Here is a 27,170-nt window from a genome sequence, read left to right as displayed (position 1 = left end):
CTCTGCAGCTCGATTCCCGGCCGTGCCTGCAGAAACGAAAGGGCTCAAGCTGAGGAGAAAAAAAAATGCAAATAATAATAATAAAAAGGAGTCCAGAGGGGTCCTTCTGGTCAGGACAAACTGGTCAGAGCAGACCCACGTCATTCCCCAGGACACCAACGCCTCAACAGCCTGGCTGCCTCAGCACCAGCACAGGGTCTCCCGTGTGCATCTGACAAGAATCATTTTCTCATAAAAGGATGCCAACTTCAGGCGTCATGAAATCATACTACAGACGATCAGTCACTTTCTGCAAGCATGTCACCAGCTGGACGCGTTTCTGCCCCATGCCAGTGCACTGTGTTGTGGTACCACCAGGACCGATGCCCGGTGGGCAGTGCGCTGGGCCAGACAACACAGGCACAGACGCACCTGCCTGACCCAACTGTATTTTGTTAAACAGCTTCTTCAAAGCTACAGATTAGGATGCTGCTGTAGTATTCAGTGATGTATTTACTGCTGCAAAACTCCAGATGCTTTGTAAGCCACAATAATACAGTTAAGTGGAAAATGAGTCATTTAAAACCATGACTATCATAGCATGACTCCACTGACAACAAACCACGATAGTGCTGCAAGGTGGATGATATATGTTCATCAGGGCTGTTGGTCCTGACAAGCTCTTCCTTTGGGCCAAGCCCCTGCAGCCCCCTGGCCCAGGGCTGCTGAAGGGAGCCCAGCGTGGGGTGGAGCAGCAGGCTGGGGTGCTGAGGGGCTCCTGCCCTCCCCAGGGCACGCGGGTGCAAGCCGCCATCTCCTCAAACACTGCGCTTCACCCCACCACCACTGACCCACCTCACTGCTTGGCTTCATGAAAACCGCTTTTGTGACTCCCAGGTGAGCAGAGCCGGGCATCCAGATTTCAGCTGTGAGGAGGGAGAGCGACCCCGATCAAAGCGGAGTGCAGGTCTCCTCAGTCAGACCAGCAGGCCCAGGGGCTCACATCAGAGGGGCCCTGGGAGCAGGGTGCATGCGGGGCTGCCACCCTTTCCGAGGGGATTAGGCCCTGGTGTGACGCCGACCAGGCCATGGCCATGGGGACCGACGAGTTTCCAGCCACTTGCTGTGGCTTATCTGGGGGCAGGTGGGAGTGGGGCCTCGCCTTCTTGTGGGAAGGGGGATGAAGGCTCCGCCAGGCCCGCTTTGGCCCTCAGCCTGGCCACAAAGCAGCTGGGGCCATGCAGGGCCATGCAGGGCCATGCTTTGCTGCCTGCTTCTCAGGACCTGCTCAAGGAAATGCCCCTCGAGGCATGCAGCCCCTCGTGAGAATCAGGAGAGCTCTCCGCTGATGTGGCAAACGTGACTACAGTAGAAAAGGAAAAACCGGGGCCAAGTTTTCTGCTGGTATGAAGCAGACAGCTCTGATATGATTTTAAACAAATCATTTCATTTATGTCCTTAGAAAACTTGGCATTAATTTTTTCCCCATCTCCAAATGAAGCAATTCTTTTGCTTAGTCCTTGGCTAATCCTTTCAAAAGTCAGGTAATGGAAAAAAGGAGACTAATGTCCTCACTAAAGGCTGAGGCTTTGAGGAGCTGACATATACTAACTCATATCGTACATACTATTTGCTATAGAGAAGCATCTTTTATGCTCTTAACATAAGCAGCGTGCTTTGTTGCTCGACTGTAGTACCATGCAATTTAAGCGTAACTCTCCAAAATACAATTGCCTTTAGCTGAATGCTCTGGGTATGGACCACTTCTAGTCCCTCTTATTAGATGCAATAAAGCAAGGTCACTCCTTAGTCAACCTGATCACTGCCTGCCACAGCACCGTTGAGATTTCTGTCATTTATGCAGGGGAACAGGAGAGCTCCTCACAGATGAGACTCTCATAAAAGTAATTTACAGCTACATTCACCTTGCACAAAATAGCATAGCCATCCCGTCAGCCTACCCATATTTCAGTCTCTTTTTAACTACCCTCTTGTGGTATCTCTGCAGAACGACAGCCTTTTCTAACAGGCTAAAATAAATCCAGATCCACTTGGCCACTCTAGCATTATCCAAGACAAAACTTTCCTTTTGGAGGGCAAGTAGCTAGTGGTTGTTTAAGAGGTTTGTAGTTTTTTTTTTATCAAATGAACTCCAAATGCGTCATGTTTGCGCCAAATACACTGGGGCCCTTCAAAACCAGAGACCACTGAAAGGCCCAGGAAGTTTATACTTGCATTTCTAGTTGTCTTCAAAAGAAGAAGAAAAAAAATTAGTTTCCAAGCTTTTGATGCTAATGCAATCTCTGCTGCATCAAAAAAACCCCTCAAAACAACAACAAAAAACCCACCAGTAATTAAACGAAAACTAGTTAAGGGCTTTGATGATGCAAAGCAGAAAATGCATTGCCTCAACATACAGTAATATTGTATATTTGATAGGTAAAGTCTCTATTTAATCAGTTGATTAAGTTCTTGCTTAATTATTTTCTTGTCTTGAAACAAAGATGATTGTACTGGGGGATGGGTGGCTAGGTTCCTAGGGCTAAATGCCAGTTTTTCAGTAGAGAAACATATCATAAATCCAACCAAAAAAAATGCTGCACTCTGAGTGAGTTTCAATACAGAGCAGTAGTGACAATTAAACAAGCCACACTAGGTTGTAAAATACAGCATATCTGCCCTCAATAACTAGAATGACCACAGGCCGTACCAACTTGGGTCTATACTTGAGGTACTTGAATTATCAATACATAAGCAAACCCATTCTTTCATGGAAATAATTTTAGCAAATCTAAGACCCCAAGAAGTTGTTAACATGGGTTAGGGTTAAAAGTGCTTTTGAAAGACAGAACAGCAACCCAGAAATTCCTCATCTCTTACCACCACTGACTCTGCAATTTCCCAATTTAGGCTTTTCTTCGTTCCCGTGGTGACTAAGGCAGTAACCTAGTTCCCCTGGGTGACTCCTGGGATGACTCAGGCAGCGGGTGGCTGGTATTACACTGGTGACTCTTGAGTTTTGTGTTCCCAGCTGCACTTTTCCCAGGGATAATGGTATAGAGAAGTCTGTATTATCAGACCAGCAAAGGAAACATCAAATGCAGTGATCGCAATCTACAGGAAAGGCCTCAGTAGAAAGCAACAAAAAGACGTGTGAGATTGTAGGGTGCCATCACGACTGCATACTCCACTCCTTGCTGTATAGAGCTTCAACTCCGTTATACTGCGCCTGACATTATGTGTGTGTTTTTTGTTGTGTATAGATACATGTGTTTCTATATCCAGACAAACAGTGCACAGACAAGGAGGGTGATATTCTTTATGACGGGGAAATGTCTTTGTGCTAAAATGATTTTAGTTGCAAGATACCTGCAGAAAAAGAAAGGGCGTGTGTGTGTCCCCATCCACACAGCTGGCAGAAAGACACCGCGCTGGAACTCCATGATACGCACTTGGAGGCACTGCCCGCTGGGAGCTTCCACCTCGTCCATGGCCACAAGCAGGCTAAGCCCCTCTGGACGAAGAGAGGGCACAGGGAGAACAGAGTGTGCCCTCACCTGCAGCTTTGTTTCTTCTTGGTTGGCAAAAGTCTTTCATACTGGTTACCATGGCTAATTCACTGAGGCCTTCAGTTTTCACCCTGGTCTCTAATACTACCAAAGGGTTTTTGTATTATAGCAGCACTGCGAAATGCTCACTTGCCCCAGTCAGGGCACCAAGCACAGTGCAATCACGTAGTAAGAGAGAGTGTCCCAAAGAGCTTCACATAAAGAGTGGCTAGGATTGGTACTTTACAGTGCAACGGAGGGAAGGAAGATCTGATGAGACTGTAAAATCAACAAGAGAGGAGGCAGTCCCACCACTCATTTACATGTACTTCTCTGAGCCAGCTAAGTTAGAGGCTAGTCTCCGTCTGGAGTTAAGGAAGAGTCACCTTCAAAAGGCAATTCAGACCATTTAAGTTGGGATCCTGCTCCAAATTGCCTTCTGAGACTACAGATAAGTATGCCTCCCATGATGGCAGCTGGAATCCAAAGAAGCAAGTTGATTTATTCAAGTGAGACTTAACTGAGTCATCGTGGGAGTAACAAAACCCTATATAATTCCAGTCTTTGGTCAGTTTGAACAACAGCTCGCTCTTCTTTGTTGCCAGAAGAAAAAGCAGTAAAGCCAAGTAGTTCCTCTGTCAATAGAATATAACCAGTGGTCTGTTACCTTGTTCCAGTGCCCCAGGTGGCTTTCAGCAGAGGTCACCTGCACATGTGAAGCAGTAGTTAGAGTTCAAATTATCAAGAATCACACTAAATATTTACTTAACAAGGCACAGCCACAGCAAATGAAAATACTTGCAGTAAAATCCTCCCCAACCTCCATTTGCCTATCTTCCAGTCCAGCAAGGACTACAAATCTTCATGAGCTCATACAGGCAAAGGTAAAAAGGAACAAAAAATATATAGCGTCTATAGCTCTCCAAAAAAGCTGTCTGCAGTGTTTATTGTTGCCTATAACAGATTTAGCTATTGTAAGCCATGAAAGAGAAGACAACTGGCAAAAAAGGCAAGAGAGTATCACCAAGGTATGAATAGCAGAAAACCAGCTCAGAGCTAGGTATTTAGTAATGAAAACCAAAGACAATATAGAAAATTTAAAAAGAAGGGACAAAGCATGGCATAAAATGAATATTGCATCAGGGAACAAATGTTACAACTGCTTTCAAAGAATCACTTCCTATACACTGCTTTAGTTGGCATCTCAACTGGTGATAGGAAGCTGCCAAGTAGAAAACTAGTTGGAGTGTGGGAAGTTGGGAGCTTTAAAGCATAAAGGAAAGGTCCTGGGTGTTGTAAGCGTAGTAGCTCAGGGTTTTCTATGATCCAAATCTCTCACACCCTACAGAATAATACCCTTATGACTCATTTCATTCCTACAGGTGGTATTTGGCATGCTCTTTAAGTGAACTTCGCTTCTTAAATACTAGTGATTCAAAAATAGATTTAAGACAAATGTCTTGAATGGAAGAACCTGCTAAAAAGATTAAATTATCTATACGTGTATAAAACTTTTGAAAAGCAATGAATACATCTGAAAAAGTTTAAAAGCATTAAAAATCTTATCTCATCTCTTACTATACCTTTCAGGCATATTCCTCTGAGCATCACCACTCTTCTAAGAAGACCTGACACCTGGATCTTCAAAGGTGTGTACCCACTTAAATTGTATTGAAATCAAAGGGAGTGAAATGGCTCAATGCTTCCTGGGACTGTGGGAGTGAGGGTTCATTGGATTGATTGGGAATTAAGGACCATCAGCAGGAGCATGCTCAGCACCTGGGAGGACAGGGCTCATAGTCTGTACAATCAGGTACCACATTTCTTCCCCCTGAAGGCCCTGAGAAAGCTGTTAGCCATCCTGTTACAATGCTCTGAGATGAGCCTGGAAGTTGATGCTCTCATTAGACCCTCTCTCATGGGGCCCCTCACACAGTATGTGTGGAAGCCGGCTCCAACAGTTTTCATCCTTCTATGGCCATCTATAACTGGTTTCCTTCAGAAACTTGGAAGGTTTTTTAATGATGTGCATCCAGAAGACCAAGATATGGGTTCCTTGCAGAAAAAAGAGAAAAAAGCTCTTTTCGCACATCATGCTACTACTGTACATTCTGGACAGTTTACACAAAATTGGATTTAAAAAAAAGACATAGGGCTATTCTTTTCTCTTAGCTACCTGGTTGAAATTCAGGGAAATTTCACTCTCATCGGATTTACATGGGAGAAGGAGTAGAATACAGATAGAAGTGCTACAGGGCTGAAGACAGAAACAAAACCAAACTTGAATCATAGAATCATAGAATCATTTGAATTGAATATATGGCTGCATACATTTAATTGCTTACCAAAGCAACTGGCAATTATTGAGGGAGAAGAAAGATTTCCTAAGTCTTGCTCAAGAAAGCAAATGTCAGTGTCACAAGTGACCTCTGCCAAAGTAACCTGGATAAAGGTTTGAAGTGTTTGCAACAAGCTTGTAAAAAAAACCCAAAAAAACCCTGCTGGAAATCATGTATCATGAGAAGCTAATTTTTTTTTTATTTTTTTTTTTAAAAAGGACACCATGAAAGCTGTACTATGTAGAACTAAACAGTTTGCAAGGAATTGGACACATTTATGTACAAATTGTTCATAATAACCAATAGCCGTATCTTTAGCTGCTGAAAACTGGTAAAAAGCCATTGGCTCGTGTGAAACTGCACAAATTCACAAAAAGGCTTGCATACAGCCACATACTTAAGTATGGGACTCTCTTGAAAGACCAGTTGGTCAGTTAACTAAAAGCTAATGTAAGTAGAGTGTTACTATATTTTAAAGAATCTGGACAAGCCAAGGATCTGGTCTCCTTCTTGTTCCTTTTTTCCTGATTACTATAATAATTTTAATAAAATGGCTTATAAAAGCTTGCCATTTCCTTTACATTTTTAATAGCTATTTCTCTGGACAAAACCCCACTCTTGGGAAAAAGTATTTCTTCCCCATAGCAATGATGGGGTACTCCACACAAAGAAGCACCTAGCAGTTTAGTTCACATTTTTTAATAACATGGCACAATTTACATTACACAAGTCTTCGCTGATGAGGAAACATGCTGAAGATTGAGAGCCGCTTCACTTTGCTTTTCACATAGGATCTAGAAAGGACTTTATTACATACAGGATAAACAGCAAAAAGGTTTGTATATAACAATCTCTTTACAATACTGAAAGCTACCACTACGGTTCCAGTGTACATATTCTTCAGGGTTGGGGATTTTTTGTATTTTTCCTTTTGTTCTTAAAAAAAAAAAAAAATAACCACTGCACAACATCTGGAGTTCACAAAATCTGAAGCTCACAACTAAACCTTCAGTTGACTACTAAAATAGATCTCTGATCATTAGAAACAACTGTCTGTAGTTAACTTTTTTCTTTTTTTTTTTTTTTTGCCAAAACAGGATAACAACTTCAGATAGCACTTTAATACACTAGAAGACCAATGGAACTAATTTTATTTCATACATATATTTTACAGTCCAGTAGACAAGATATTGAATTCTCTCTGATAAAGTCATATTCTCTCCAAATATTTAGACAAGAAACTTAACGCATTATAAAAAAGTGTGTTATGAAAAGACAGATTTCAGAAGATTGATGCATATTTTTAAAAAGGACCATGTTCTTCATGTTATTTCATGTCTTCTGTGATTAGGGAACAACAAGGCTGACCTGTTAACTATTCACAGACTTTATTACCAACTGAAATACAATAAATTGCATTATGAAATCTGCATCGGAGTTCATTAATTAAACTACTGATCCACAGTGAAAACATAGCCATCATTTAGAAAAGTATTAGCTTTCTTGTAGAATTTGTTTCAATGTAGCTAAAAATCACTTAACAAAAAAAAAGAAGTGTGTGTACAGATAAAAGTGACACACTGGCAATAAAAACAGACATGAATGGCTCTAAGCAGATGTTCTTCCAAAAATAAATTTGACATGTTAAGTGACGAAAGTTCTGGAAAATACCCAGCATTTGATTATTACTCTGTTTAACCCAGATTAATGTGACTGAAACCCAATCTGTCATGACTACAGTATCAGTGATTACAGATCGCTAACCCTGACGCGTTCTAAGGAATACATGAGCTACAGTAACATCGGCATCTTGATGCAGAGGTTCAGACAGGAAACTACACTTCTAATGGGCTGTTTCTTCATCGAAACAAGCAAGAGAAATAGGTTTCTATTATAGATAAGCTTGTTCAGGGAAAATATGACTTTAATTATGTTGTGTGTTGAAAAGGCTCCTTTGACTTATAAAGGCTTTTGTGAAAAGCCTTAAAATTCATTGCATAGTTGAAGGGGTTTAGCTGTCTATAACAATATATGTAACACAGCATAAGCAGACTGTGTTGATCAATATTAAGTTTGCAAATAGCACAGTTTAAGAAGAATTAATGTATTATGTTACTTAATTTTATCTATTTACATTTGTACAAAGTAAAGCTTTCATCTTACCCTTTTTGCATATATGAACCATTAACCCATGAAGCAATCTTTTTACATAAATATCTACAATTATCTTCACTTCTGGTCTGAAAGAGCTTTGTATGGTTGACATTGGTGGTGGTTTGTTTCTAGTCAAATCACTCAGATTAATGTCTTGTTCTTCAGTTCAAATTTTGAAATTTTTAAACTAGAAATAAAATAGAGTAGGAGACACGAGGAACATATGGACTTGGCTAAAAGATCTGGAAAATTTCAACATATAATATACAAAAAAAACATTTCAAAATCTTTGCACTCAGGTCTATACATACTGTACAGTGGGTCACATCCCCAGTCTGTATCAATGACTAGTAAGAAGGTCTTTATATTATGTTCATTTACAAGGTTCTGTCCCTCTTTCTCTGGTTTTTCTTTAGTCTCGCTCTGCTTATCGAGCTTCAATGTCCTTGAGGGTATGAGAAGGAGGCCTCTCTCTCATCTCTGTTGACAGAGGAGTAGTCCTTCTGGGAGACCCAGGCCGAGGTCCCAGAGTAGAAATAAGAGGTGGAGGGGCACTGAGAGCTGCTGTGGGGGGAGTTTTATTGAGGATGCCATTTTGGTGTCCCGTTGGGGGACTGACTCTGGGGTAGTGCATGCTAGGAAGTCCTGGCGTGATTAGGCTTGGGTGAGGCAGGTGCCCATCCAAGGCGGCAGGGTGAACTGAGTGCAGGCGTGCATGTTCATAGTCCTCTCTGAGCATGTGCAACCGCTCCCTATCATCCAAGTGGTTGCCCCTCTCATGCTCACGTCGAGGGTCAACAGAGAGAGGGTGGTGGTGATGGTGGTGGTGATTGTAGTCGTGAGGCTCCCGATCCCTGAACGACCTGTCTGCTTCGTATAATCTTGGCGTAGAAAGACGATGAAGGGGGTCATTTCTTAGCAAAAAGTCTCTGCCCAGGGGGTCTCTCCGATGAATATCTAGCTCTCTGTATGGATCTCTTAAGGGATCTCTCATTGGATCCCAGTGGAAAGAAGGATAGGGGAAACGTTCTCCGCCCGGAATTGGGCTAATTCCCATAAAAGGGGTCATCATGCGAGTCCTGTCCAGGCCACTGATGCTGTTCATGTGATGTATACCAGTTACACCTACAGTCATGGGCATAGACACTAAAGGACTTGGATGGACGTTAGATGTAGATATAGGTGGTGGCTGATCAGATGACCTATGAGTCTGAGGTCCCTCAGGTTGAACATCGTGGTCTTCCTTTCGCTCCTCCTTCACTTTGACTTCATTGCTTTTCTTCGGATTATCGTACGCCGGCTCATTCTTCCTCTCAGCCTCACGGTTTGAAGTACTATTAGGCCTGGTGCTCTCCACAACGGGGGCCCTAGCATAGGGTGAAGGAACCCTGGACATTTGCTTAGACTCTTCCACCACTCGGCTTTCATGGCTCAGGCCTTCTTTCTCCGAAATATAGTTGTCCTTCACCTTGTGCTCTTCAACATTAATTTCCTTCCGAGATTCGGAGTGATCCCTCTCTCGTTCTTTGGGTTTCTCTTTGTCTCGAACCTCGGGATTCAGATGGCTCCTGATCTGCTCATTTGAGCTGCGATTATGTCCGAGGGAGTTTACTGGATGGATAGGTGCTGGCGAAGGATGGCTGGAGTGTCTTTTCTCAATGCTCTCCCTAGAAGAAAGAGAAGTGTAAAAAGGAAGGCATGAGAAACTCTGCAAATAAAACAAAGCCTTGAGGGTGTCTGACTTTACACTCATTGCTTTGCAGAAAGCTAGTAACGTGCACCATTAAAAGCACTGTCCCTTTTGAACATCCAAAACACCAGAAGAACACCCCATCTCTAAACTAGGCCTATTCTACTATCTCAGCCCAGAAGAAGAAGATACTCGAAGCTGCTTTGTGACTGATCAGATTGAGATTTCAACCACTGAAGTCCATAGAAGGCTCCCAAGGGAATCTAGCTCTAGTACGCGTATTTCTAAGACAACAGCCGTAACTGTTCGCAAAGAAGAGACAGAAAAATAAAAGCATACTAATTTCATCCAAAAAAATTGAGGCAATTAAATCCAAATTACATGGTTAATAGTATTTTACCTGCTTCTATTAAGAATACATTTGGGAAAACAGATGACATTTTGTTCAATTGACTTTTTAAAACATTTCTAGACCTACGTACGTTACTAATTTCTTATCTCTATTGTCTTCAAATTTCTAGCTTTTCAATTTACTTCTCACAATTGAATTTACTTCTTAAAACTGAAAACAAAAACCTCTCAAGACACCAGTACTGATGGCGACAATCCACCTCTCTGAACAGGTAGGCACTTCTCTAAGTGCTCAAGGACCCTCAGTGCAAGTGTTCTAATAGAGGCGGCCATCATTCATAGACTATATGTTGACTTCCTCAGCAGAGATCAGTCTACCCTATATGCCCATCAGCCAGGCTAGCTCTGAAAATAGGATCTCTCTAGAGTCAGTTGCTCTTCGGATTGCCAACCCTTTCCTGTTTCTAGACTAGAGCAAGCAGAGCAGGGACAGGGCCAATACATCTCCCTGCCAATGCCAGGAAGTCTCAAAATATGGTGAATTCATTCCATCTTTCAAGCCTACTTATGTTGCACAAAAGATTAGAGAATTATGGTCTGGCAGTGGACAAAAACCTACCTATATAAATGGATTCTGTACCAATTATTCTCTGGAAGCAGTGTTGACCAGGAGTTGTTATAGGCAACACTAAGTGAAAAGGCTTTCCTATTTAAAATGAATCAAATTCACAAGGTAAATCTAATTCCTCAGTTCCAATGATTTTAATCTCTCACTAATGTCAATTGATCTCTCTGTTGGAGTCTCTCCATAAAGACAGCTCTAGGTACTCAGTGTTGGACACGTGCTGTTTACTGAGTATGGAAATTCTGTTCCATGCGAGGTGATGGACAATGTGCTGTTAAAGTGAGGGATAAACAGTGAGGCCCTCTAAAGTCCCAACCAGCTCCAGTTTACATGGTTTTTCTTTGGGTGCTGCAGTCTCTGCTTAGCAATGTGTAACCTGAACATGCTTAGACGAGGACAGCAGGTTGAAACTCACTCTAGACAAGATGAGCGATACTGGCTGGCTGAAAGGCAACTCGGAGGGCGACTTTGAAGTGGACACTTGCTCCTTCACCAATACAATTTCTGCTACCTACTTTTTTGCTGAGCTGAACTGCATAAGATTTCTACCTTTAAGTACTTTTGGACGTTGAAACTGCGGCAACTGCAGAAAAAAATATCTTTGAAAAGGAAACTCTCATTATTATAATCTCACCAGATGCATCTTTTGCTGTGTCTAGACTGAATTGTTGAAACTGTCATTTTATGGGCCACGTCTGAGAGACCTCCCAGAGTCCAGAATGTGGTCGTTAGAAAACATTTGTAAGATGGGGCATTTGATACTAGAACTGCCTAGTCTGCACTGACTACCAATTAACTCCTTGGTATCAGGTTCTGCTTTGATTGACGGTGCTCTAAACAGTCTGGAAATTGTGTCCTGGCTCTAATTTCCCTCCTCCTGCTTTCTACCAAAAGCTGAGGCATTTGATTTAACAGCTTCCAGATTTGGACACGTTGAGACCAAGTCAAGGCACTCCAGTGAAGGCTTCTCAACATGAAGACTCGATTCTTTTACTTTGCTGGGAAAGCACTGGCTTGTGGACTCTGCAACACCTAGTCTTTTATTTATTTTGCTCATGGGACTAGTTCAGAGGGCACCCTTAATTGTTTTATTTCACTGGGAGAGCTCATTGAGTCCTTTTGCTGATATTTAATCAATTTTCTATGTAAATGATGTATTTTAAATTATGCATAAAATTTAGAGAAAATAACAGGCATTTTCTGTAACTAAAGAAAAATATACGTGCAACCAAACCAACATATTCCTTAACAATTTCATCCTGTTCAACTACAGTGAAGATATTATCTCAAGAGGCTATTGATTACTTAGCTCACTTAAGTGAACTACATGTAGTTCAGTGGTCAGAGAGGGAATAATTTTTTATCTTCAGATTTGTCAAAGGCTCCTTAGGTTAATAATGTGGGAACAGGTCTAAGCGTTTGTCTTCACAGAGAAGAAACTTAAGATAATGTTCTCAAATGAACTTATTACTAAGTAAGGTATGTTTTAAGGCTGTATGCCACACCGAAAGATACCGAGTATCTTATGCCAAGTACTTTGCCTCATTTATGTTGATAAAAAGATCTTTGATAAAGATCTTTTATATCTTTGATATAGATCTTTGATAAAAAGATTCTTGGGTTTTCTTTTTTAATGCTCTAGGATTACATACACTTAAATCTCATTATTAGACTGGAATTGCTCAGTGACATCTTTTAAACAAAATACGACTGAGAAGGAACAAATCCTATTTTTCACTTCACTGAATTTTTTCTAAATGCTGGGCTGGAATAAGAGAGTCCTTAAAACAAACAAACAAAAAACCTCCACAACTTCAAACCATGTTCCAGGAGAAAGTGGGAACTGTATCAGGACCCTGCAGTGTAACTCCCCAGCTGGCTCTGCACCTAGGAAAGGTTCACAGATTGTAGTTTTGTATTATCTAAGCTATTTTGAGGGATTTACCTTATCTCCGTCTAGCTGGGAGGAGGTTGCAGTACGCTGGCCATACAGCTTATCCAAGAAGTGCAACTAGTTATTCATTGCGCCCCACTCTACCACTGATCTTAGATGGGGAAGAGCCAAGCTAGGAGGTACCTCTGAGGTACCTTTCCACTGGTAGCAGAAGAAATCTAGATGAATGCGTTTGGCTAGACAGCCTATTTAGGTCCTGATAAAGTGAGACCGTTGATGACAGGACGATTTTGAGATGAATCATACCTCCAGGCGTGACTCCCAGTTCTTCCTGTTTGGGCAAATTAGCTTAAAATAGGTAACAAAGATTGGGACCTCAACTAGAAAACAGGGCTACATCCTCACTCTGCTGGGTGTCACTGAAGATAAAAGAATAGGTACGGGAGGCTCACAAACTACTGCAGACATTATCTGCGTAGGGAGCACGTCTCCAGGAAGGGTTTCTCAGCACCTTCTCATACAGGTAACAGTGTGAGCACGCTGCAAAGTAGAATTCTTCAAAACCACACAGATGGATGCACAGCAACACTAGATCGGCAAAAACATTATTGTACTAAACCGGTAGCCATAATTGTGCAGAAGTATGAAATATGAATGATGCTTACTTTTAAGCTCTCAAATTATTGAAAATAAATATGTTCTGAGCTATGATATGGGGTTCAGGCAATGCCAAAGCAGCTTGCAAGGAATGTATTTCGGAAAGGGATTTTCTTCATCAGGAGCACTTTATAAGAAAACAACAAAACAGCAACCAAAATAATCACATAATTCTAAAGACTACCCATATCGTTAGTAACTAAAATGCTTTGCCATTCAAGCCAGTAAAGTTACTCACATGCTTAAGCATTTTGCAGGACAGAATCCCCAATTTGTAACAGCAATTTATTTTGAAGCATTAACACCAGACATGAAAATAATGAAGCTATGCTACCAAACAGAAAATATTCCAAATGGAAAATGTAGGTGAAAAGATCTGTAGTTTGACTTGCTCTTCGCATTTTACAACAACATAGAAAAGCTCTTAAATGTATTTTTAGAATATCTAATGTGTTAGCATAACTTCTTTTAGAAAAGGCTACTAATGCGTATATTTGGGTTAGTGACAGAGAAGTCAGAAAAGCACATCTGCTAAATATTCTTTTATGTTAAAAATTAGAAACAAATAGCCATTATGTAGTAAAGTAATGTGCAAACTTAACAGGAAAGCCATTAAGCCACAACTGAAATAGCTGAAATCAGCCTCTCTACATTTTTCAAGGAAGGCATGACACTTGCTGAATGGCAAATTCTTATAATTTGGTACTTAAATGTTAAGAGGAATTGTTACTGAGTTAACTGTATAATGGGAACAGTCCTGACAAAAAAAATATGACCAGGTTTTACTTTCCATTAACCCTTCCCAGCCTGGACATGTTGGTGTGCAAGTCCATGAACAACACTGAATAAAAACTATGCTTGAAGGTGTGGAACAGCAGTGCATGTGTGTGTGCGGCTTTTTTGAGGGGAATTAAGGTTCATTTCATGAACTGCATGCACTGAAACTTACTGTGGTATTGGAACGTGACATACTCCGTGCATTTTACAGTGTTATAATTTTACAACTTTATCAGTGGTCCCTCTGGTCAGTCCATTTTTGAAGAGGGAGGTAGCATTATTTGTTTTGCAGACAAGATCCGATTTACAAAGTTATTTACGTATTCGAAGGTGCAGATATGCGTCTGATGGACTTTATAATCCTTTTTTTCATCCTGTCAGGCACTTATCTACACGTTAAGTCTTCAAAAGACCGACGACACTGTGACCCACAAGGTAAGAGAGTGTGTGGGTCTGATTCTGTTCTCACTTGACACTGCCTGAACTCTGCTCCAGCAAAGCTCCTTCTGATGAAATGCGGTCCAAGTGAGAAGAGAAACAGATGCAGTAGGACACACCCGAGTTAGAAACGTGCATCTTCTGCAGTGCCTCGCGTCGTAGGCAGCAATGGTGTCAGCTCTCCAGGTGTCCCTCTACTGAAGCTCTGGTTTAACAATGTGCCAGGCTGGGAAGGGTTAAAAGCGGAACAGAGCCCCAAGCTTTGAACTAGACAATTCTTGGAAGTGTTCTTTCGTACCTTTCTTTGTCATCTTTACTAACAGATGAGTCTCGTTTATCTACATCTCTATCTCTGTCATGAGCTGCAGCAGATGAACTGCGCTCCAGCTCTCCTGGCTTCAGCCAGGGCGGAGGGGTCGGGAACGAAGGAGGAGTTCGGTGCAGTCGGTTCCAGGGCTCGTGAGGGTTGCTAAAGCTCTGCATACTGGGGCCATCCTTGTGGCCGAACATTGAGTTGGGTGCTGAAATGGTGAAGTGGAAAACAAAAAGGTTTAAGAAAAAGGTATGCTCTAGTGAAGGTACTTACCAAAAAAACTTTTACAGCACTCAGAGTTAAAATGAATACATATTATTGGGAGCTGGAAAAGGAAAGGAAATTAACAGAGATTCATTAGAGGGTCTCATTCCTAAAAATGGGTAGGCATCTGACAGCTGTTTTAATTGGAAAGGGAAATGCTGTGGATAAAATTGACAAGGGATGAAGTAGTAAGATAAAAGTGACAATGATCCTTATTCCAAATATTTTTGAGACATCAGGAAATGACCATTATACAGACTATAAATAATGGAACTTGTTGCATTTGATCCTGAACCAAAGTAAAACAATATGTGACTGAAATCATGCCAGATTTGAAGTATGGAGAAAGAGAGTGATTTTTAAAACGATGATCTTTTGTGACTGGCCAAATCTAGAGAAATGTTAATGATCCTGGACAAATAATTGCAGGTTAGTGATCTTTTCCAGGCACGTATCCTGGATTACTGGTGAGAAAGGAATAAAAAAAATGTTCCCATCCACAGCTAGGGATGTTGCACACAGTAACTATTTTTGAACATGCAACAACACCATGAAAAATTTCACAAACTCCTTAGACTTAGGTTCTATATTCTTGTCCTTTTTTACTGAACAATGTAATGGTGACATTTAGCACTATGTTGAACCCAAACTATTAAGTAACTAATTGAAAATAATTTACTGATGACTAAAACATGCTGTTATTTAGAAGAACAAGGTCGCTTTTCAAATTCCCATCTCTTAGTGGTATGTGGTCTAAGCAACAGGTAAAAAAGACAGCAAATAGTCACCATCACTCAATATCCTGAATTACAAAGCAAACAAGAATTCATAAACAAAGAGGTTACTCACTAACTGTCGGGTTCCCGAGTCCCCCGAAGGCATTACTACCCACTGCAGTGAGACCGCTGAAGGAAGCCGGTCGATTGAAAGGCTCTGCAAACCAACAGAAACAGCTGAAGCTCACTGGCATAGTGGTAACTGTGATAAAGCATTAACGAGTTATCTGACTACATTACATTGAAAGCTCGGCCTGTGCCCATCAGTAGTTGAACATCATCTTCCCACAACACAGTAGTGATTGTGAGGGGGTGGGACATAAAAAACCGTAATTCTTTTCAATGACAGTATGCATGGGATCGTCTTACTAGAAAAACTTCCTCTTCAAAGAAAAACAAGATGCTAAAATATACATGGTATTGCGGCCTGTACTTCAGCGTAAGTAGCTACTTCATTTAAAACCTGCAAACATCTCCATTTTAATTTCCTTTTATTCCCTTCCAGTTCAATTCCATGGTCTTTCTCAGGAAATGTCCCTGGCTAGCAAGACTATTATTAACTCTGGCAACTGTGCTCCAAACACCTTCAGGCCATGTCTCCTAAACCATAGCCAGGATATAAATAAAATATCCTATTATACTGATATGTCATGCTGTCCTGAACATTTTGTAATTCTCTTGGTATTTATTGCTAATACTATACAAAAAACTAGTATGGACTGAAAAGTATTGGAAAAGTTTTTTTAGTAGTTAATGCATAAAGGGTATAGGTAAGTCATATGGAGCAAATTCTCTTCCCATTTTATTTTGGAGAAGTCTAACAATTTTGATGAAACTACTTCTCATAAATACCAGCCCAGACAAAAGGAAGACCAAACCTAGCGTTTTCTATAGGCAGCTGACCTACATTGTGCATCTGCTGTATCAATTTGGTGACCTGCCCAAATGCTTTCCTATGCAAAATAAAATGCCAATTTAGAGCCTTGATCTTGGATGCTCCCATAAGCAGCAGACCACCTTATTACAACATCAGTAAGTTAGAAGGGAAATAACAATGTTTGGTGACCTGGGTGGTTCCGTTTTTAAATGCATATTCACTAATTTTCACTAACAAACACATTTGAGGCCAGATCACAAGATTTTAAGGATATATTTCCCACTCACTTCAATGGAAAAGCAGACATCTAAGTAGGAGTTAGGAAAAGAAACACCTCTATGAACTGACGCCTTAACCATAAGGCTTTTTTTTTTGACTGATTATAAACATGACTACAGTGAAACCTAATCAGCCCTGTCACTCCACTTCTCTAACATCCAGACCGTTTCCAGAAGTATTTCAAAATATGCTGTCAGTGATACTACTGTGTGTATTTAGAACTGCTACTTGGGTAATGGCTAAAATTAAATGGCTAAAATGCACAATTTGTAAAGGTTAAGTAGGCAGGACACTCAAAGAGTCTCCATGTGGGAAACCTTTAATGGTCTCAATGGTCTCAGTGTGTGTTACTTTGAGCTGTATTTGCCATTAGTTAGTCGCAGAGAGAACGTACCTAAGTGAGCAGCTGGGTTGAGAAAGTTGCTGTGGTGAGGTGGTGGGCCAAAAGGGGTGCCGGCTGGATGACCCCCACCTGCCAAAACAAAGCAAAAGGGGTGAATTCCTAGCAAAAGCTCAGAAAGAATCCCACTGCGCTGTGGGCTAGACTATCATTTCTTAACTGGCAGCTCACGTAAGCAGAGATTGCTGTACACTGGGTGGGGGCTCTCAGGTCAGGATCCTATGCAAATAGCAGCTGCTTTTCTCAACAGAATTTCCCAGTTCGAGTATGAGGGGCGGGGGGGTGTGTGTGTGTGGAATGTTTCAGTATGGAAAAAAAAAGAGCATGTGAAACAGAGCTTATTTCCAACCTGTCATCTCCATGATGCACCGGACATCACTGTATGAAGAAATGTTCCTCCATTTACTTACTACCTGGATGGCATTTCAGCAGGTTGGGCTTTCGCGAAAGCATATAGAATAATTTTAAAATATGTATCAAATAGACTAGTAGCCCCTGGCATGTCTGGCAGAGAGTTCATAAGCCAAAGCATATGGGAAATTTCCTTTTAACATGGCAAGGATTAGCATTCTAATGTGCATGCCACAAGAAGGAGATTTCACTTCTCAGTACTCACTGGCTGTGGAGAAGAGGGTCGAGGGCCGGGCCAGGTCGTGGGGGTGGTGAATGGCTCCAAAAAGGCTGGGGCCTGGTGGCCTGCTCAGAAATTCAGGTTTCAGGCCAAAGTCTAGCTTGTGCGGATCAGACTGCATCTGTTTCTGAAATGTAAAAACAGGATTTGGAAGAGGCTGTCCTAAAAGATAGCAGTACAAGGCACTTTCAGAATGATGCGAGTATAGCAATTTATTCACACTAACTGACATTTTAACAAGAATATTAGTTTTTGGGACCCCAAGCATAGGTGCACAGCTGTTTTCCTGGAAGGGGGATCTAAGGCAGAGAGATAAAACCTCAGGCTCCCAATGCACATTTCCTGCAAATTTCAGCAATGTTTTCACATACGCTCACATCCATCCCTCTGGAGCAAAGCATTTCAGCACAGACCTGACTTAAAGAACAAACATAAAAACCTTTGAAGAGGCCTCAGACACTTGTTTAGCTGTAAGAATAGCTCCGTCTTAAAATAATAAAAACAAAGCCAAAAAGAAATGTTAATTTGGACCTGATCCCGGGTGGGCAGGCGGGTTAAAAGCTGGGTGAAAGCATCACCCTCTTCTCGCTGCCGGAATCCCGGGCCAGACCGTTACAGCACAGACAAGTCAATGGACACCAGAACCATTAATTGCAAATGTGAGGCTGCAATCAAGAAACACTTGATGCATTATCTCTTTCAGTGCCTCTCAGACTGGAACTGAGCAAGCTAGGGGCTAAAATGAATCAAATTAGGGACAAAGTGTATTTGAGTCTAAAAAACTGAAGTCCTATTTCGACTGTTGGCACTCCAAATTCAACGCACTGTATGTCGCTGTCTTTATTTACATGGTATTATAATCAGCAGGCTTTCTTTTTTAAGGTAAATTTGCTGAGGTAGCTGTATTGTAAAGGGTAAGTAGATGAAGGACGGGCTCTTCTTTGTGCCATGTACCCATTTTAGTGGTCCCTACTTCAATAGTTTTATAGAGTGAAGAGGAAAACCAAATTCCCAATTGCCTGTGCTGCCAGAACTCCCTAAACACAGATTGCTGATTAATTGTGCAGGTCAGCTGAAAGGATTTACAAATGTGTAACACTGAACTAGTCAATCTTAACAGTAATTCTGGAGCATGTTACGCTTTATAAATCAGTATTTAATACTGTGCCAGCTCAGAGTAGAGACTATTACAATGATATAAATATGCATATTAAAAAGTTATGATCAAGTTAATGTGCATGCCTAGTAGCTGTTTTTCAAGTGCTAGTAACATGTCTATGTAGCTATGAGAACAAAACCCAAACAAACAGAAAAAAGCAAAAAAAAAAAAAAGGCTTTATCAATGCTTTGAGATAATGGCCTGCAAGAATATTGAAATGGAAAAGATGGCCAAGTTAAGGTCATGTCTTTTAAGGAAGTAACACTGCAGTGCTTTAACAGTTAAAAAAAGTTCAGAAAATAAAAATGCCTCAGTTGAAGCCTGCATGCCAGATTTTTATGCTGTGAACTCTTTTTATTCTTCTTTTTAACAACCAAGTTATAAACCTCTGACAGGCATTTCTCAGAATAGCAAAAGCTGGCCGAAACTTTAATTGCAGCCATATGAATGGTGCTTTTCTAAATAATTAAAAAATCCCCCGTCTGAAGAGGAACAGGAATATCATGGATATGTTAAAAGAGTTTTGCATGTGTTGGTTTACCTTAAAATAGTACCAAAGAAAATTGACGAGATTTATTTTATCCCCAGTTGCTGTTCAGGAGAGCACCCCTCTTGATGATAATCCTTATGAATATATTTGAAGTCCAGCAAACGTGTAACACCTTAACTCAGGGCCCACTAAAATCAGTATAAATGTCTGCACTAATTTCATGGCATGTTAGATCAGGCCATAAACCCTTTCCTAAAGGAGAGAGGGACAATTACGAAGCATAAATTCTCCTTTGAATTCAGGCCAGTAGCGCACTGGTCAGCCTAAGGAGGAGTGTAAAATTGCTTTGTGCCCAGAGCCGGTATGCAACCCTGGCTTCGTCTGAGGAATTCCCTGGGTGTGCAAACAGGTTACATGGGTCTGAACTGTGCAGAGGAATAGGCAGGCAAACAGCATCCACAGCTGCATGCGATTTTTCCTGGGGTCAGGAAGGTTCTGTTTTAAAGTTTCTTGTCTTGCCTGCTTCTTCAGCATCTGCTGTTGCCCTCTGCAAGCAATTACTAGCAGCCAGATAGTTACCATTTCTTCCATACTTTGCAAGCAGTCTGGTGGCACTGCATGCAAACTTGAAATCTCTGAGTAAATACATTTTATTCCCTGCTCTACAATCAGGCAGCATCTTCAGCGTGTGCAGAAGAAAAGGCACCTTCACAGCCTTGGGCTAGAAGGAGAAATTGCTCTGTATGAGCCTTCAGCCAGAGATTTCACACTTCATGGTCGCTTGCAGAGGGGAGGACGTCGTTCCTGTGTGGGAGTCTGACAGCCCACAGGGACATAAACCAACTCGCCTTGCTGACTGTAGACCATACTTAATTTTTTGACTGAACTGAGATAGTGAAATACATTTCTCAATTCTTCTTGAAATTATCATCATGCACAGCCTCAAAAAGTCAAGTAACATCCTTTACTGTACTTCAGGGCTTTATTCCTGTTTTTTAACATGGAAGATAGAAAAGTATTAGGTAAAAGAAATGGCTGCATGAAAATGGCATTTACTATGAGTTATAAATACACCAGTATGACCTCTCTCTGAATATCAAATCAAGGAAGATTCAAAGGACATAGATAGCATGGGAATAATAATTTCATTTCAAGAAAATACCTTTTCAATAAAATAAGAAAAAGGACATATAACTCTCTAGGTCTATAATCTTGTCTTTTTTGATAATGGGAAGATGAATGAAGATCACCAGCAGGGGAAACATAAGGAAGCAGAGAAGAGAGATATGTCTACTGCAGCAAATTAACCTGTCAACCTTGTTTTAAAGGGTTATTTTTAAACTCCATTAGCTACAGGTTTTAGTAGCTGTTCAACATCTTCATATTCTTACAGCACTACCTTACACACTTCAGTTGCATACACAGACTGCAAAGTGCTATGGACTCCTTGCTAATTTTACTTTCTAACACAAGCTATTGTCTCCTGAAGTACAAGTATGAACAGTAAAGAACACCAGCCTTTCCTGACTTACGGAAAAACTTCAGGAGCAACACAGCATTTTTCAGTGCCAAGTACAGTGAAAACATTATAGAGGGAAAGAAACTTTCTTCACAGAGTCCATGTGCAATGACAATACAGTTAAAGTAAGAATGGGAACACTCTAACTATGCTTTATAATTAATAAATTATTTGTTTCTCTCTGACATCTGTTTCAAGAGAGCCTGAACTGCCCATGGCCCTTACCCTTTAAGTCTCAAAGTATGTATAACAAAGAAAAGATTTCCACCCCTTCACCTTTGGTGGAATGAGACAGTGTCTGGATAGCATTACTTCATCTGAGAGGCTGTGTCTGCCTGAGCAGCCCAGACACATACAGGTGCCAACCTCCAGCTATGAGATGGGTTGTGAAAAGAGACTGATGAGAGCCTGTGCAGCCACACTGGATAAAGCATCTTAGGGACGGAAGAAACCTTCCTGTGCCCTCTTCTGTCCGTGAACATTAATAAGAGTAATGGGATACATGTGCCTAGCTTCTCCAGACTTAAAAAAATTTAATCTTGATATGTTTGTGTCCTCAGCCATAAATAAAAGCAACGTTGTGGCTCACAGGCACACCCATTTAGCTCCTTCTAGCTACAAACTGGTTGTTATCACCTAAGATCTGGTGTCCTTGCTCTGAGGCATCACAGACATTCGTTTGAGATTCTACCCTTTAGGTTTTTAATTCCAATATGCCATCACTGTGAAACAGAAGGTTATATGTTATAATGCTACATATGGTTACTTTAACAAGGCATTAGCCATGGCACAGAACTGCTAACAGCAAGAGGCAAACTATTCCTCTCACAGGTTTGCACTGTGCAATGCATCTGAAATTCAGGCATGCTCAAAAGACTGACCTTGACTTTCTGTTGGTGATGGTATATCTGCCAGGCGATGTGAACATGCATAGCGCACCACTTTCCAGGTTTCTGGAAAAAAAACAAAGGGATACGACATGAATCAGTAACTTTCAAAAACCTGTGATGCTTTATTCTAATTCTAGCAACTCTTGCCAACACTTAGCCCAGTCTGTTTTGGTCTAGGGGATTCCCCATGCCAAGACAATTGAAAGCAAAGGGTCTCCCTTCAGTGCCTTCCCTCTCCATCCTCTTGGGAAACCAGAAATGCAAAGAATTTGTCCCTTGCTAAGAAGTTTATCTGGATATCCAGGAATGCTGCTGGTCACTCTTCTCTCCAAATACACTCATGCTCGGGTTTTATGCACTCTTGTAATCTTCTGATGCCCCTGGCTGAGAATGCAGCTTGTGTTGCTGAAATCAATGAAACTGTCTCCCAGTTAGCAGCTGCTCTGCACAGCTGGATTGCTTCACAACTGTACACTGAGTTCATTGCTGAAAGTGCAGCTATTCTAAGACTAGCCTTTCCACCAAAAGATGAAAATGAAAGCACTTTAAAAGATCACTCTGGTTTTCAAAATGAATCTGACTCCCTCGTATAATCCCTGGTCTGTACGTCCAAAACTTTGGCTTATAAATATACTGAAAAAATTGGAGGTCAGTCAATTCACTCTGTTTGGGAAGGCTCTCTGCATCCTTCCTATCACCATGCTTTTAAATCATGGAGGGGGAAGAGGGAGGAAAGAACCAGAGTGCTATTTGGGTTTTCTTGTTGATTTTGTACTCTATTTCCAGGACATCTGGAAATCTTGTTTGAAAAGGACTCATTCAGGATATACTTTCTCCAGTTTTGTTATTTAGAGGTCTGTAGTTAACTACACAACTAATGATTCCTGCAGATTTAAAAAGAATGACACGAATTCAAGAAGCTCCTCAAGCTACTGGTAACTTAAATGTTTTACAAACTATGGCATATGGTCTGCCTTCTGTTTCTAGGTGAATATCAGCCAACAATTAAAAACACAAAAAATAAAACCCAACTCATAACACGTACTCCCCTGAACTCAAGCCTTTTGAATTCATTAAGTTCATTTGGTTGGTTCAATCGAAATCCAGACCTTCTTGAGCACGTTGAAAAATTAACCAAAAAACCCTTTGGGATCACTGAAAGACTGGCTCTTTTGATCCTTATTTCTAAAATATTTTGTGTTTGAAGTGGATTGTCTCTCTATACTTGACCATAAGATACTTGGGTAGGAAGTACCATACTGTGTAACACTGAAAACACACATAAATAGAATCATAGAATCATTTAGGTTGGAAAAGACCTTTAGATCATTGAGTGCAACCATTAACCTAGCACTGCCAAGTCCACCACTAAACCATGTTCCTAAGTGCCACATCTACACGTCTTTTAAATACCTCCAGGGATGGTAACTCAAAGCAAAATCCTTCAGTCTGCAGTGAAGTGACAGGGGATGACTGCCAGGGTGGGTTTCTAGGATTTGGCTCAGGAAACCTTGCAAGCCAGTGCGATAGAAGGATTACCAATATTTAACCTCTAATATTCATGCTAGAGGGCTGCATGAGAAGAACAGAAAACTTCCAACTTTGAAATCGTGTATTTTCCTCGAGTGACCACAAGATGCATGCAGAGAAGGACTGACCATGCTGCTCAGCAAACACAGTGTAAAATACCCAAGATGAAACATGGCATCGCTTTGTAATTAGTCTGCTGCTTTAACCCGGTGGGGACTGAGATGAGCTTGACAAACTGTATCACACGAAGATTTCTTACCCTCAACATGGGCCTGAACGGATCTGTCAACTGTGAAGAAAAAATGACAGCTTGGTTACATGCCTGTCACTCAAACAATTGCTCTAATTAACAAATTTTTATTGCTTCATTAAGAGATGAAATTAAAATGTTATAATTTTACTTTCAAATGAAGCCCTTTCGGATAATAATTAGTCCTTAGCCTCCGTATTCGAGCCAGTCTCCCTCCCCCCATGGCTGTTGTACCCAAGTGTTGACAAGCAACTAAACAAGCCTCACGCAGAGCGCTCTGTCCTCTGGCATCATCATTAATTTGTTGATTTAATGCTACAAAAATGGCTGGTTAACTACTTTGAAGAAAAATACGGATCTATCCTTTGGGCAAACTTCTGTTCTCATCTTTCAAAGCTGCTCGGCTTGTGAGAAGACTGGATACTGGACAGGGCCTGTTTTTCATGGGCTTGATCCCACAGATTGGGTTGGAACGGGTTGGACTGGTGTTCCAGATGTGCCCCTGCAAACCAGTGACTCTGTCCATTCAACGGCTATGGCATTGGGTCCTTGACTTGTACATTCAAACAGCCATCACTGACTGACTGCTTGCCTGATGTGTTCTGTGTCACAAATGGGCTTTGCCTTAAATATTTTTCCACTGCAACAGATGTTGGTAAACAGGGGCTGTATAAAAAACCAGTTGTCTCATTATCATTTTTTGTGTGGCCTGTTTTTTTGGGGGCAGATTATTTTCTTATTCTCCTTTTTTGCTCACATTTCATCAACTGCTGGAAAATAAACTCAATTTCTTGGCTATTTCTCATTTGTTTTGGATTTTCTTTTTTGAAATGCAATACTGAAAGAGATTTATAGGTGTAAAAAGTACTTTGCAGACGCAGTGATGGCACAATACATCATCTTGACATAATCAAAACTACACTACAAGTTGAAAGGCAGCATAAAGCTAAATGACTTAATGATGGGAGGCTCTAGTTATCTTTTCAATTAGATAGAATAAACAGAAATGACAAAAATGTGGTTCCTTCTGGTATAAAGCTCCACTACAGCACCAATTCAGAGCAAACCAAAGTACCACAACTTGGCATAACCCAAAGACAACAGTTCAGCTGTACTTAAAAGTTTAGCCATACCACAACATGGATTTTTAAGGAGAGTTTCCCATTGCTTCTGTCAGAAAGTTCTGCTAAAAATATGACTGCATGATGTTCCTCATTGCAAACAATGTACATTAATTCAAACACGCAAACAACCCATGGGCATTTGCAAAGACCAGAAAAAGGCTAAGAGACAAAGTGCTGAGACAATAAACGCTGTTCACATACGCTAGAACTCAAAAATCCAGAGGCGCCAAGCGATCAATAAAGTGCATCCGTATTTCACTGGTGCGATCAATGATACAGTAGCCAAGGGAACAACTGTCATTACCCACATTAAAAACAATTACAGAGTATAAACATAAATCTTGAAGAGGTTTGTACATTTTTATGTTGAATCGGGCTTTTATGCCTTTACCCCTGGGCTTGTGGGGATGCCTGCTGACAGGAAGGAAAGAACTCTGCCATTGCGTAGTATCTATTTGCTTTTGCTAATGATGAAGAGAAGTAAGGATCAGGATCTAAATCATTCTCATCCGACTTCTCTAGTTCTCATTGACTTAAACAGTTCAGACTAAGCTTTAGTTTTAGGATGTTAATTTGCACATATTGAAGATGGTAACTCTAGCATTCCAGGTTTTCAGGAGGAATACCTTTACTTGAGAAAAATACAACATTTTCTACAGACCCGTGGATCTTTCTGCAGAAGGGTATGTGGGACAGTTCCAGGTCTGGCTGCAACATCAATAGGATTGGAAGTCTAGAAATACCACAAGGAAAGACAGCATTAATGAGTAACACAATGCATAAAAGCAACAGATAGTGAAAAACAACACTTCTTTATCGTTAACATTGCCTAAGCAATGAAGTGAAACTTTTTAAAGAGGAAAGGATAACCATTATAATCCACTTAGTAATGTATGTATTACCATCTCAATTTTCAAACTTCCATTGTCCACCAACTTCCCATTACTTTAATCCAAAACACGTGAGAGAACAGTGACTGTTTACACTGGAAAATCTTTCCACTATCAAAAACCTGATTAGCAACATACTTATGATACGGCATCTAATGGAGTATTTGGAGGACCAAGCTTGTGCTCTGCTGCTTATCAGTCATGCATGGGAACTGGCTAAAGCTGCTAACCTGGCTGTCAGCGCACAAAAGCATCAGTAATCTCGTTAGTCCCTGTACAAGCGTCTGAACTCCATCCACAATGAACTGTTACCATACGGATATCAGGAAAAAGCAACATCTAGTTGAAAAAAATTAAAGCCTTTCCCATGATTGGAATGTAAATATTCAGCTAATATAACAAAATGCAGCTTTGTGGGAAAAAAACCCAACACGCTACATTTAGATAGAGCTTCTTCCTACATTAAAATGAAGAAAAAAAGAAATCAGCTACAGTATAACTAACAATTAAGTAACAGAGTTGTTAACAGTCTGATTACCATACATATGAAGAATTCCACTAATGAACTGCAATTTACATATTCAGTCATTACAGTGGATGGGCAAATTTAAGAAAGAAGGTGTCTTCAGTTGCAAAGACTACAGACTACAGAATATGATTTCATCCCACTTACAAATCAAGACTGACTTCACGAAAACAAAAGAAAAAAACCCCCCAAACTCATCACATTTATCTATCCTAGCTATCACAAATGAGAGGAGAACTAAATCAGTGTATTGCATTGTGGTGGAGCTGTGAGATAATTATGGAAATGAGTAAACAATAATGATCATGATTTCTTAAAATCTTGATTATTACATGACCTTACATTAATGTGTACTATCTGAGAACTAAATATATTGCTTCTAAAGTTAACGATGCCATTATTTTTTTAAAAAATGTATGTAGATATATCTGAACCTAATGAGAAATAACTTCTCTTTGTAGTAAATTTGGGAAAAGCCAATTGTCCTCCGTGGAATTAGGCCGTAACTCGGATCTCAATTGCTCCAGATTCTGAACCCCATGCTAACCCTAAACCTAATCCGGCTCATACCACCAGAGTACTGGAGTAGTAACAGAAATATAAATAATTCCTTTCTTACCTTGGGTTGAAATGCTCCTTGTAGTGAGCCAAAGGGGCCAGTTGGAGGAATCATGGGAGGAATACCTGATACAGCTGGAGGATAGGAGTGAAACAGCTGTAACAAAAAGACAGGAGAACATAAATACAAGCGTATGTCAACATGAAGACGGGAGGTTGAACAAGACAGAGAAAGCATTCCT

The 27,170-nt window shown here is 40.7% G+C and overlaps 1 protein-coding gene across 1 annotated transcript in view; it reads right to left on the bottom strand.

Moving 5' to 3' along the window:
- Positions 1–8,447: 8,447 nt before the first annotated feature.
- The window catches only part of AUTS2 (autism susceptibility candidate 2), a gene marked incomplete at its 5' end in the record, with an annotated part of 26,373 nt that continues 7,650 nt past the window's right edge, over positions 8,448–27,170 (bottom strand). Inside the window, 9 exons of the mRNA XM_009703705.1 lie at positions 8,448–9,687; positions 14,751–14,973; positions 15,879–15,962; positions 17,356–17,433; positions 17,978–18,119; positions 22,042–22,113; positions 23,840–23,869; positions 25,616–25,687; positions 26,990–27,085. Coding sequence (XP_009702007.1) covers positions 8,448–9,687; positions 14,751–14,973; positions 15,879–15,962; positions 17,356–17,433; positions 17,978–18,119; positions 22,042–22,113; positions 23,840–23,869; positions 25,616–25,687; positions 26,990–27,085 — 2,037 coding nt within the window. The remainder of the gene's footprint in view (positions 9,688–14,750; positions 14,974–15,878; positions 15,963–17,355; positions 17,434–17,977; positions 18,120–22,041; positions 22,114–23,839; positions 23,870–25,615; positions 25,688–26,989; positions 27,086–27,170) is intronic.

This window comes from Cariama cristata, unplaced genomic scaffold (genome assembly GCF_000690535.1).
Source record: "Cariama cristata isolate BGI_N322 unplaced genomic scaffold, ASM69053v1 scaffold41247, whole genome shotgun sequence".
Classification (NCBI taxonomy): Eukaryota; Metazoa; Chordata; class Aves; order Cariamiformes; family Cariamidae; genus Cariama; species Cariama cristata.
This window is presented reverse-complemented; position numbering and strand designations above follow the sequence as displayed.